This window comes from Callithrix jacchus, chromosome 1, assembly GCF_049354715.1.
Source record: "Callithrix jacchus isolate 240 chromosome 1, calJac240_pri, whole genome shotgun sequence".
Classification (NCBI taxonomy): domain Eukaryota; kingdom Metazoa; phylum Chordata; class Mammalia; order Primates; family Cebidae; genus Callithrix; species Callithrix jacchus.
Window position 1 is genome coordinate 190,613,887 of NC_133502.1, and position 12,350 is coordinate 190,626,236.

The 12,350-nt window shown below is 41.2% G+C and overlaps 2 protein-coding genes across 17 annotated transcripts in view; one reads left to right on the top strand and one right to left on the bottom strand.

The window, feature by feature from the left end:
* Nucleotides 1-5,152, bottom strand: part of ENTHD1 (ENTH domain containing 1) — a 131,318-nt gene extending 126,166 nt beyond the window's left edge. For 5 of the 10 annotated variants that reach the window (XM_035266262.3, XM_035266255.3, XM_078334408.1 and 2 more), the window contains exon 1: nt 5,060-5,152. The gene's annotated coding sequence lies outside the window, so the exon portion shown is untranslated. Of the gene's footprint in view, nt 1-438; nt 541-1,405; nt 1,529-4,031; nt 4,212-4,362; nt 4,998-5,059 lie in introns of those variants that run through there. The other 5 variants (XM_054239100.2, XM_035266253.3, XM_035266252.3 and 2 more) reach the window with 5 other exon arrangements.
* A 43-nt stretch (nt 5,153-5,195) lies between these two features.
* Nucleotides 5,196-12,350, top strand: part of GRAP2 (GRB2 related adaptor protein 2) — an 83,175-nt gene continuing 76,020 nt past the window's right edge. For 2 of the 7 annotated variants that reach the window (XM_035266265.3, XM_054239129.2), the window contains exons 1-4: nt 5,196-5,968; nt 7,892-8,034; nt 8,888-8,965; nt 12,131-12,193. In XM_035266265.3, the coding sequence (XP_035122156.1) occupies nt 5,811-5,968; nt 7,892-8,034; nt 8,888-8,965; nt 12,131-12,193 (442 nt within the window). In that variant the 5' untranslated portion in view covers nt 5,196-5,810. Of the gene's footprint in view, nt 5,969-7,891; nt 8,035-8,887; nt 8,966-12,044; nt 12,194-12,350 lie in introns of those variants that run through there. The other 5 variants (XM_035266269.3, XM_035266267.3, XM_078334425.1 and 2 more) reach the window with 5 other exon arrangements.

The window sequence follows — 12,350 nt, forward strand, 5'->3', positions numbered from 1 at the left end:
TTTTCTTTTTCCAAGAGACAGGGTATTGCTCTGTTTCCCAGGCTGAAGTGCAGTGGTACAATCACAGCTCACTGCAGTCTCGAACTTCTAGGTTCATGCAATTCTCCTGCTTCAGCCTCTCAAGCAGCTGGAACTACAGGTATGTATCACCATGCCTTGCTAATTTTAAAATATTTTGTAGAGATGAGGGTCTCAGTATGTTGCACAGGCTAGTCAAAAATTCCTGGCCTCAAGTTATCCACCTACTTCAGCCTCCTGAAGTGCTAGAATTTCAGGCATCTCTTAAGATATATTGTCATGTATAAAAATATTATGTTCTGAGAGTAATTAAAATGGGGGTAAAATTGAGTCTTAGAACCACCCACTGACCCTATGATTGTATTCTTTTTAGAACTACAAGTCCCAAGAGACAGATATATAGGCTGCTTTCTTGCTAACCTGAAAGAAAGGAGGGTCAACTATGAAGAGAAACAGCTGCATGTCAGTGGACTCCACAGCTAACTCATGGTACCCAAAAGCACTATTTTAATCCAGATAAGCCTAGTAAATTAGACAGAAAGGTTAGATTACTTTCTTTATTCACCTTTGGAAAAAGAAGAATGAGTTTAGGATTAAACAGTGTCAACAGTAAGACTCAAATAATGCGAAGATTTCTCTAAATCCTGCAGTGATCAGCATGTTTCTATCAGATCTCAAAACAAGAACCCACAGAGAGGCCCATATACTAAAACTTACAAGGCATATGCAGCCCCAAAACTTGACACAATGCTTGTGAATGATCAATTCAGTTTATAGGAAACCATTCCCTTGCTCTTTTTCATTATTTTGCATTAAGGAGGGTCAGTTAGTTTGCAATCTCCCTAGTGATTCACCGCTGCTGGCTGCCGAGACAGTGTACCAAATTGATTTCAAGCCCTGACGAGCATCCAGACCAAATGAAACCTAGATGATCTATAATCAGACTTTACTAGAGAAACTGCACACATAGAAAAGAAAAAAACGTTAAAATCCATAACAAATGTGTTCACTATTTTTAGTTTTGCTTCCCTTCCTTGACCTTCTCAGATAACTAGCTCAGGCTTGATTAATTTCTGTATGTGCATTAAAGGAAGACATAAATTTTCAGAAGCATCCTAAATAAACTATCACTTCTTTTAAAAAAAAAAAGATTAGAGGAAATAACCTCTTTTTGGTAAAAATACAATACACTTTTAACTAAGCAAGACAGAAAATGTACCCGTATAACTGGTCGGGACTGATGGCTCACGTCTGTAATCCTAGCACTTTGGGAAGTTGAGGTGGGTGGATTACCTGAGCTCAGGAGTTCAACACCAGCCTGGGCAACATGGCAAAACCCTATCTCCACTAAAAATACAAAAAATTAGCTTGGCTTGGTAGTACATACCTGTAATCCCAGCTACTTGGGAGGCAGAGGCATGAAAATTGCTTGAACCTGGGAGGCAGAGGTTGCAGTGAGCTGAGATTACGCCACTGTACTCTACTCTAGTCTGGGAGACACAGCAAGAGTCTGTCTCAAAAAAAAAAAAAAAAAGAAGAACAAAAAAAGAAAATGTATTAAATATCTGTTTAATTAAGATTTCTCAGTAAGATACTATCATTAGCCCTAGGAAGAAAAAGAGAAGTTGTGTTTCTTTCAATTTTCTGATTTTCTCTTTTCTGCACTTCAAACACAGGCATTTTTATTTGACTCCTTCCCACAGTAAAAACCTAATTTATAATATTTCAGTAACCTATTAAAATTTTCAATCATAAGGGTTTTCTTTTTCTATTGTACTTTTCCCCCCTCTACCAAACTCACATAGTGCAGAGATGCACTATGACATTGGCTTAGAGCAACAAACATTGATCTGTTTCTTCACAAGTCTATTTTTTTTTAAGCCCTGTTAGAATCATAACTTGCTGGAATTGAACAACAAAAGTTCATTTTGTTTCTTTTTTGGATAGCTGTCTATCTACATTCTAGAAGGACAACTGTAATGTTTAGGTTTTTCTATATTCCCTAACCTGTATTTTAAACTTTAAAAAAAGTTTTCTTAAATGAACTTTCTATCCCAGAAAAAAACCAAAATAATAGCCTTCTAATCCAACAGAGTAGTTTAAAATGGATGTACATGACACCACATCAAAATTAAATACACCCCCAACCATTAGAAAAATCACAAGGAGAAAAGTCTAGAGAAGTGAATTCATATCACTTACTAATGTACAGTGACTTGAACTTTATCTTGTGATATGAATGTAGAATACGGAAGACACCATTCTATTATTGCTGTCTTTTCAGAATGACAAGGAACTCAATTAATTGATGTTAGTTGTAAATTATATGTTGGTTTATTATGTGTTTTAGACACCTAACTACATGAAATTGCTGTTTACATATACCGTCAAATAACTGTGAGATTGTAACTGTAGGGGTGTGACATGAGACAAAATTAGCGCCCAAGAGGGTAAATTTCCACATCTGAATCGTGGTTGTCTGGTTACCTAACTCGCTATAATATTTAGAAATAAAGGGAAGAAGTTAGGTATTTCATGTCATAAATCTGAGAGGTCTTCACCAACCTCACTAACTACTTAGGTGTCTCCAACGCCTGGTGAATTTCCTTCATTGCACTTATAACAATCTGTACTTACTATTTGTCACTTGCTCAGTGCCTTTCACCACCAAACTAGAAGCTCCTTGTGGGCAGGGACTTTGACTGTCTTACTTACCACTGTAATCCTATGACTAACAGCTAATTAGCAGCAGTAGGTGCTCAGGAAACATGTGCTAATGACACAATGATTGAATGCTGCTGCCTTAGGATAAACCTGCATTGATTCTATAGCTTTATAATTATAATCATCACTTTTTTTTCTTTTTTTTTTTTTGAGATAAGGCTGTAGCCCAGCCTGCTTGCAAACTCCTGGGCTCAAGCAATCCTCCTGCCTCAGCCTCCTTAGTAGCTTAGGACTACAGGTGCATACCACAAAGCCTAATTAATTTTTTTTTACTTTTTTGCTTTTTTTTGAGACAGTTTTGCTCTGTCACCCAGGCTGGAGTGAAGTGGCATTATCTCAGATAACTGCAACCTCCGCCTCCCAGGTTCAAGCTATTCTGCCTCAACCTCCCAAGTAGCTGGGACTACAGGCAGGAGCCACCACACCCAGCTAACTTTTGTATTTTTAGTAGAGACAGGGTTTTACCATATTGGCCCTGAACTCCCAACCTCAAGCGATCTGCCCACCTCAGTCTCCCAAAGTGCTGGGATTACAGGCATGAGCCACTGCACCTGGCCTTAAAAAGAAATTTTTTTTAGACACAGGTTCCTACTAGTTGCCCAGATGGTCACAAACTCCTAAAAAGCATGACATTTAAAAAATAAAATCTAGCCCTGGTAATTTTCAAGTAAAATTCTATAGTTTTGAGCAAATATTTTCAAATCATCAACAGATATTTCTTGAGAACCTACCATTTGTATAGCTTTGTAGAGAAATGCAAAACACGAATTTCACATTAAAATTTACAATTAAGGGGGAACTTTCTCTCCTAAATAATTCCAAGAAAAACAAACAAATGATTACATAGAAAAGATCTCTTAGTTTTCTTTTTAGCTCTGCCCACTTTCACAATGCTGTTTCTTTCCCCCCATTTCATCTGAATCCTAACAGGAAATGATTTATCAGGTGGCATTAAACTATTGGTCCACGATCTTTTTTATCCAAATCCTTTGAGGCCAGATGATTTATGGAATTCTTTTTTGGGTGTGGGGGGAGGGGTAGAATTTTCCACAGTAATGCCGTGAGTATAGATTACATGATCTCCACAGTAAGGTGTGGGGCTGCTCTAAACAATTAAACACATTAACGTGTCTGCAACAAAAACATACAAATATTTGGAATAAAGACTACAAATGACCTCATTCCAGTTCAAGCCAAGTTTTACCACCAAATGGGTTGGGGGGAAAATTGGTTTCCAAAAATTTTTGGACTTCAGGATTCAGAATAAAGAACAGAGGAATTGAACTGACCTTATCCAAAGACTTGGGACAATAATGACAATAGCTTCTAAGAGGCTGAGTCCCCAGCGCCATCTCTGGAAAGATGCATTTAGGGTGGAACTATGAGGAAAGAACAGCTCCTGTGTTTGTACAGGTTCTGCCTACACACATGACTTTGACTCGGAAGGAAATAAGCTCTGGCCAAGAATGCTATGGAAGAATGGTTACAGAGAATACCACGGCATTAGGAGGTGTTACTGTTTCAATGGAAAGAATACTGTCAGAGGCAGAGATTCTAATCTTTTCAAGTTCCAACTGTGTGTTCATTAATTTATGGAACTAATGATCTTCCAGAGCTTACCATGTGACAAGCTCCATTCTAGGAAACGGAGAAACAGGTGCAAAAGACAAAGTCCTCACTCCCCTGGAGTAAACAGCTACTCTTCATAGAATGCTCACTATGTGCTCACCCCTGGGACGTGACATACCTCATCTCTCTCCTTTAAATAGGTTTCAAAGCCATGGTTTGAGGTCCTGATTTGCCATTTCCCAACTAAGCCTTAACAATTTCTGAGTCTCAGTTCCTTCATCCGCAGCACAAAGAATAATCGCCAGATAGGGCAGTGTGGGAGGAAGAAACGAGATGCTTTGGAAAGAATTTTGAAAATGGCGGGTGGAGGGTGAGCGAGAATCAACTTTCTGTGTAGGAAGGGCCTTTCCTTGGCAACCTCGTCTGCATTCACCCAACCCCCATTTCAGATGATGACTATGTACCAGGTGGGCACTCGGCCACACAGAGAATGAGACCAGCGATTACTCTCAGGGTAAGGCTGGATCTCGGGGAAGCTTCTAGAAGGACGGAGGGGCAGGATGGCGTCACCACAAGGATCTCGTATCCTGCGAATAGAAACTACCTCCTGCGAATAGTAACGGTCTCGTAGACGTCTTGCCCAGACCCGGACCCTGACAGTGCGGGCAGGAAACAGGAGGTGGGATGGCAGCTGATGTTTCCAGATGCCCCTCGAGCCCCATCACCACTCCCAAGCAGAGGCTCTTACCTTAGAGGAAGGTCTGGCCACTGCTCAGGGATAAACCTCTCCCGAGGATTTTCCACCTACGCCAGCCAGGCCCAAGGGCCCAGGCCCGTCCCCACTTCCGCTTCCTCACTTCCCGTTCCTCACTTCCGGCCCCAGTGCAGTTCTTCTCAGCACCTCGAGCGAGGTGGTTGCAGATACCCGAGCTGGAGGGTACCAAGGGGAATGAAGGCAAATATCTTCGTTACACAGTCTGCTGGGCTAAGACATTGCCCTAATCCTCCTTTCAAAGAAGAAATATTTACAAGTGTGTTACTAGTGTCGTTTTAACTGACTGGAATCAGCACCAGCACGAGATTGCCACCTCAAAGGGCAGAGGATGTAATAGCAGTCTACGAAGAGCAGTCTGTGTGATGGGCAGTGATGGGGTAGCTCCAATGACTGATGGCTTCAAGTGCCACTGACAGGTAGTTGTTGATGTATTCAACTGATTTTCTGTGAGCACCTGCTTTGTGTCAGGCAGTAAGGATTCGGTGATGAAAAGCAGCCCTCTGCTGGATACGTTTACAAGCTAGTGGAGGTGACAGGCACCATCACAGAAGATTGTGACAAGATATGTATGGCATAATAAGAGAGAAGAGAGCATCTAATTCTGCCACGAAGTATTTAAGGGAGGTTTCAAGAAGAGTTTACATCTGAATTGAATCTTAAAGGATGACAGGGAGTTCACTGGATAGACAAAGTAGAGGAGGACATAAGAGGCAAAGGACACATCATGTGTAAAGGCATGAAAGCTGAGCCGGCCTATTATCTTGGAAAAACTACATGTACTGTACTTACTACAGCTGTCACAAAGGCTATTAGTGGAGCAGCAGAGGAAGGTAAAATAGCAGATGGAAATCAGATCTTGAAGAACTTCTTCCATACTACAAGGTAATTTTATCCAGTAGGCATTGAAAAATGTAGTTGAACCCATGTGTTTGAATGGAATATTGACTAGGATGAGGGGGAAATAACAGAGGATAATGAAATGCTTAGTAGACAAAAGCAACATTTGTTTCTATCTCCTGCTACTTCAGTCATAATTATAATAATAATAGCCCATGATATTGATACTGACATTTAGGTAGGTGAATCCAATATAAAATGATAGGAGGTTTGAAAGAAGTTGGTGAGTTTGAAATATTTTTTGGCTGGCTGTAATATAGAGTAATGGGGTGGAAGCCAGAAGGAAATAGAAAAGGCGACCTGGAAAACATTGTTCAGGGCCTTGAATGCTATGTTGAAGTATTTGGACTTAATAAAATAGCTGGGGCAAACTGTAAGTATTTTATACATTGAGCTGTAGTTTATGAAGATTTTTTGTATGCATAGCTTGTGTAAATCTCAAACGAATGCTGAGAAGTAGGCTTTATTATCCCATTGTACAGGTGAGAAAGCTAGTTTGGGGAATATGCATATATTCTACATTACTGATCACCTGCTATGCGCCAAGCATTATGCTGGGCTATGACACTAGAAGGAAGTTATAGTTTAATACTCTCATAGAGGAAACAGGAATAAATCAGCAATTGTAAGTGGTTGCCATAATAAAGGCAGTGTTATGGGAGTGAAAGGGGTACTTGTCTAAATCTGCATAGTCAGGGAAGGTTTCCTTGAGGAGGTGAACTTAAACCGAGTTTGGAGAAACAAATAGATTACAGTAACTGCCCACAGATGTTTAACTAGGAAGCAGTTTACCTGAAACTTGAACCCAAATCACCTGTGTCTAGCTCTTTACCCTACTCTAAGGACCAATCTTTGGTCCTTGATTTTAAGCTCTATCAGCAGCTCAGTCACAAGTCTGGTTGTTATATTTGAAGAAGGTCAGAGATTCCAATTTTTTATTTTTAAATTCATTTTCTCCTTTTAAAATAAATCTCTGTGCTAAAAAAAAACTAGAGTGGAAGCAGAATAGAACTGGAAGAAGAACCAAATGTTGTGATAGTTCAGGCGATAAGTGATGAAGGCCATAACTAAGGCAAAAGTCACGAGCGTGGTGTGAATCTCCACGCTGTTCACTCTCCTCTTACACATATACCTTTACATATAATGTTAAAGTGTAGAAGTTACAGGACTGCACTCCAAATATGTGTGGCAATGAGGGAGAAGAAAGAGTCTACACGGACTAAGAGTCTACAGGTGACCTTGTAAATGACTGTTGCTGTTCACCAGGATAAACATGGTCTGAGGAGCCAGTGTGGCAGGAAAGATGGACATTTTGAATGCCCATCTTTGGACATTCAGACATTTTGAATCTGAGGAGCCTTGAGGGCAACAGGTGAAGATGTTCAGGGAACAGTTGAATAGAGATAACTGAAACAAGAAGAGGGTCTGGAGCTAGGCTTACAGACTTAAGAGCAGTCAGCATATAGAAGGTGATTGAAGAGGCAGGTGTCAGGTAGGCGATGGGGCAGGATTAAAGACTGCAGTCCCAATAAACAGTGAGGGAGTTGGTTAGGCTTGGCAAAAGTGTCAAGTGTTACCAACCTAGTGAAATTAACCCTGTTCAAGTGACGTTGTGTAAGGGGTCCTTCTTACCTGCTTTCCTCCATTTGGGGGCACAATTTAGTTGTAATACTGCAGCATCCACTAAATACAAATATTGTTCTATGTAGCTTGGTTGGTTTTTTTACTTTAATTTGTTGAACACGGGGTTCTATAAAAGTGAACACAGTTTGCTTTACCTGGCTTCCAGGACACCATTTCTCCTTCCCACCTCCTTGACTCATTCCTTCTCAAACCTATGACCCCTCAACTTTGAAGGAGCATTCTCTAACCTCTTGTCTTCTCTGTCTGTATTCACTCTGCTGGTAGTGTTATCCAGTTGCAAAGTGGAAAATACTCTTCGATTCTGACAACTCTCAAGGTTTTCTCTTCAGCCTCTCCTGACCTCCAAACTCGTATGTCTAACTGCCTTGACCTCTGCACTGGTATGTCTCATGGGCATCTCAAATTCAGTAAGTGCAAAACCAAACTGTGGTCTTGTCTTCCAAACCTGCTCTCCCACGGTCTCTCTTGTCTCAGTAAATGACACATCCTTGCTTCCAGGTTCTCAGGCCATGAACCCGGGAATCACCTTCACTCCTCTCTTTGTCTCTCACAGCTCTCACCTTATCCATGAGCTTACTTTTGAAATACAAGATGGCTACCACGTCTAGATAACAAGTGATTTATTGATGCTATATTCTAATGCAAGTTACCATAACATTAGCTATGCTTCTGACTATACCATCACCCTGTGCACTCAAAATCCAACCACTTCCCACCACTTACACCTTCCTGCTCTAAGCCACAGCCGTCTCTGCTCTGGACTATTACAGTAGCCTCCTAATTGGTCTCTCTCCTGTTCTTGCGCCCTTGCGATCTAATTTCAACACAACAGCCAGAGCTACCCTTTTAAAACTTAAAACCCAAGTCAGATCATATTACTCCCCAGTTCAGAATCTTCTGTTGGCTTCCATCTCACACAGAGTAAAATCCAAAGGCCTCGCCATGGCCAGGCCCTACATGTTCTGCTCTCTGATCGCCATCCCAACTCCTCCCCACTACACTCACTCTGTTAAACATGCCCCTGGCTGAAGTCTTTGCACCCGCTAATCCCTGTACCTGCAAAAGCTATTTCCCCAGATATCCATCTGGGAAGTACTGGCTTCTTGAGTTTGTTCTGGATTTTCCTCAAATGTCCTTTGATCTCACAGTGTAAAGTCACAATCCCCATTTCAGCCACACTCCCTGTGACTCTTGCATCATTTTATTTTTCTCCCTAACAGTACTACCGTCTGATATATCTCCTGTTTCTCCCTTTGCCAGAATGTAAGAACCAGGAGAACAGAGATTATGTTTTCTTCACTGATGCTTTTCTGGCACCTAGAAAAGGCCTAACACAAAGTAGGTGTTTAAACTTTCTTTATTGAATAAGTGAAAAGAGAATGTCTGAATTCACACTATTGAATAAGAAATACACATTTTACCACAAAGTTAAATTAAGCATAATTATGAACAGGAAGTTCAGATATTGGCTGGGCACAGTGGCTCACACCTCTAATCCCAGCACTTTGGAAGGCTGAGGTGGGCAAATCACTTGAGGTTAGGAGTTCGAGATAAGCCTGGCCAACATGGTGAAACCTCATCTCTACTAAAAATACAAAAATTAGCTGGGTGTGGTGGCAGGTGCCTGCAATCCCAGCTACTTGGGAGGCTGAGGCAGGAGAATCATTTGAACTAAAGAGGTGGAGGTTGCAGTGAGCTGAGATCACACTATTGCACTCCAGCCTCAGGGACCAAGGGAGTCTCTGTCTCCAAAAAAAAAACAAAACAGAAGTTCAGATATAAACAAATGACTTCTCAAAAGGAATTGATAAAAAATGTTAAACAAAATATGATTTTTAAAAAACAATTTCTCCCTTGTGGCCAAGTCCAGATTTCACATGTTACTGAATCCTCCTCATCTTGCTGCTATTTTTCTGACTATCTCATGATAGTGAGGACTGAAATGCTGGCATTCTCATGTTAGGGTCTTTATTCTTAGGATCTGCCTTTGCACTCATTCAATTACAGAGCTGTTATGAAATAAACCACTCAAGTGGCCTTGCTTCCCTCCCACTATGCTCGGCATAACATGTCTGTCAATCAGTCCTTACTACCAAAATAACTTGCCTTTGAGATTTTTCTGTTCTGCAATCTGTCCCATGCTTATAAGGGGAAGGATTATATTCTGCTCCCTGAGGAGAGGTGCCGGTGGGAAATTAGCTTCCTCATTAGGGTACAAGCTGAAAACACCATGATACTTTCCATGTAACACCATTCATCATTTTCCCTTCGCTCCCACTCCCCAACCATAGAATTTTTTTTTTTTTTTTGAGATGGAGTTTTGCTCTTGTTGCCCAAGCTGGAGTGCAGTGGTGCTATTTCGGCTCACTGCAACCTTCACCTCCCGGGTTCAAGCGATTCTCCTGCCTCAGACTACCGAGTAGCTGGGATTACAGGCACATGCCACCACGCCCAGCTAATTATTTGTTTTTTTAGTAGAGATGGGGTTTCATCATGTTGGCCAGGCTGGTCTCGAACTCCTGACCTCAGGTGATCCACCCACCTCAGGTGGATTCTAAAGTGCAGGGATTACAGGCGTGAGCCACGGCACCCAGCCCCAACAATAGAATTTTAGGGACTCATTTAACCACTTCAAAACCATTGACTTGGGAGCTATGGAAGAATTAGAACTGTAGCCAGAGGATTTCAACATTTAAAAACTTGGCAATAGAGCTGTTCAGTGTAATGATCCAAGAAGCTCCTTAGGAGGTTGAAGCATTCTGAGGCCAAGGTTGAGATGTTATTATTTTTAAAGTAGCAACATATTATTATTTTTTAAATTTTATCTTTATAACGTGGAAATAGCAGAAATACTTTTCAGATATAACCAGGATTTAAGAAAATTTGACAGACTTACATTAATAAAAAGAAAGCCTGTTATTAAGGAGTTACAGGGCCAGGCCCAGTGGCTCATACTTGTAATTCCAACACTCTGGGAGGCTGAGGTGGGCAGATCAACTGAGGTCAGGAGTTCAAGACCAGCCTGGCCAACATGGTGGAACCTCGTCTCTACTAAAAATACAAAAAAATTAGCTGGGCATGGTGGTAGGTGCCTGTAATCCCAGCTACTTGGGAGGCTGAGGCAAGAAAGTCACTTGTACCTGGGAGATGGAGGTTGCAGTGAGCTGCGATCATGCCATTGCACTCCAGCCTGGGCAAGAAGAGCAAAACTCTGTCTCAAAAAAAAAAAAACAAGTTACAGGTAGAAAATTAATTCTTTTAACTCATTCTACAAATATTTACTGAGCATTTTCTATCACCATGGCACTCTGCTGATTCTTCTTTTCTGTTTCAATAAAAATGTTGAGAAATTATAACCAAGGAAAAGGTTTTAAGAAAGAAAGTACATTTTGAACAAGGTTTAGTTATAAAGAAGGGAAGAGATGGAAAAGGATGCCATTTCACATTTCAGAAAAAGTTTAAATTTTCAAAACCCAAATTGAGTTTCTCCTTGACGTGCTCCTCTTGGTGTTCCGGGGATTAATGCAAGGAGCATCCCAGTGAGCCAACATTTCTCCCCTCATCTTGGATCCAGGCCCCAAACTCTGAATGGCGCCACTTAGCATGTAGCAATGTCTCTAATTTTCTGTAAAAGATGCAAAGTTGGCAATCCATTTTCTAGCAAGAGCAAAGAGAAAGGAAGAGGCCTTCACAAGTTGCAGTTGATATAGGGGGCAGGGCGAGCAGTACATTTGAAGGTAAGAACTAAGGAAGTTGAAGGTAACAAAATCCTCAAAGTCAGTGGCAACTCTCAAATCCCAGAAAGCCTTCAGTCCAAGATAAGACAAATTAAAGTCCCAGAAATCAAAGGAACTGACTCCAACTCATGCTGGACTGTAGCAAACCTGGGATGAGAACTCATCCCAGCTCAGAATGTTTCTTTCTTTTTCTTTGCCTGGAGTAATACTGCAGGCTGAGTGCATGAACAAAGCGTCTTCCCTGGAGTCTTAACATTGTGAGTGATCCAGGGAGATCTTAAATCAGTTCCCCCAAGAAACCCTAATATTCCTCTGGATGCATGACTGTACCTGGAGAATATAAGAGTTTTCCTTAAGATCAGTTTGCTGATGGACCATATCTAGGGCTAAAAATTTTCTTATGTGAACATAAGTGTTCAGGGGGGATGTTGTTAAAACTGAAACCAAGCATAAAGAAGCAAAAGTGTTTCAGTGAACCTCCTGCATTATAGTTTGACTCTGGCAGCAAGAAAACAAAACCACATAATCTAAGGCTCACGCCCAGCTCTCTGAAGCCCCGTATGTGCTAGTTCCTGTGTGGTTTGCCTACAGACTGCAGGGCTGCCTAGGGGTAGTTTGGAGGAGGGAGGAAGAGGTGGGGAGGAAGAGTACAGTTAATGGACTCTTGCCCCCACTTTCAGGGTGGCACTTGGAAGACAGCACAAGGTGGATCTGTCCTCTGAAATGCAGTAATTCTGATGCTTGAATTCATCTTCCTTCTTGCCAGAAAGGATTCTAATAACTCGGTGTCAAAGCCAAGACATAAATTCAACCCCTTCTCTTCCAAAAGGTATGTCATTATACAACATCTGTACATATACTCTAGAAACTTTGAACAGTTTTATAATTTGCAGAATGTTCTGTATGAGTTAATTAAAATGAATCTCATGGGTTCTCTAAATATTGCTTTTAAGTACCATCAGCTAGGGCCTCTAAACCTTTTGCTG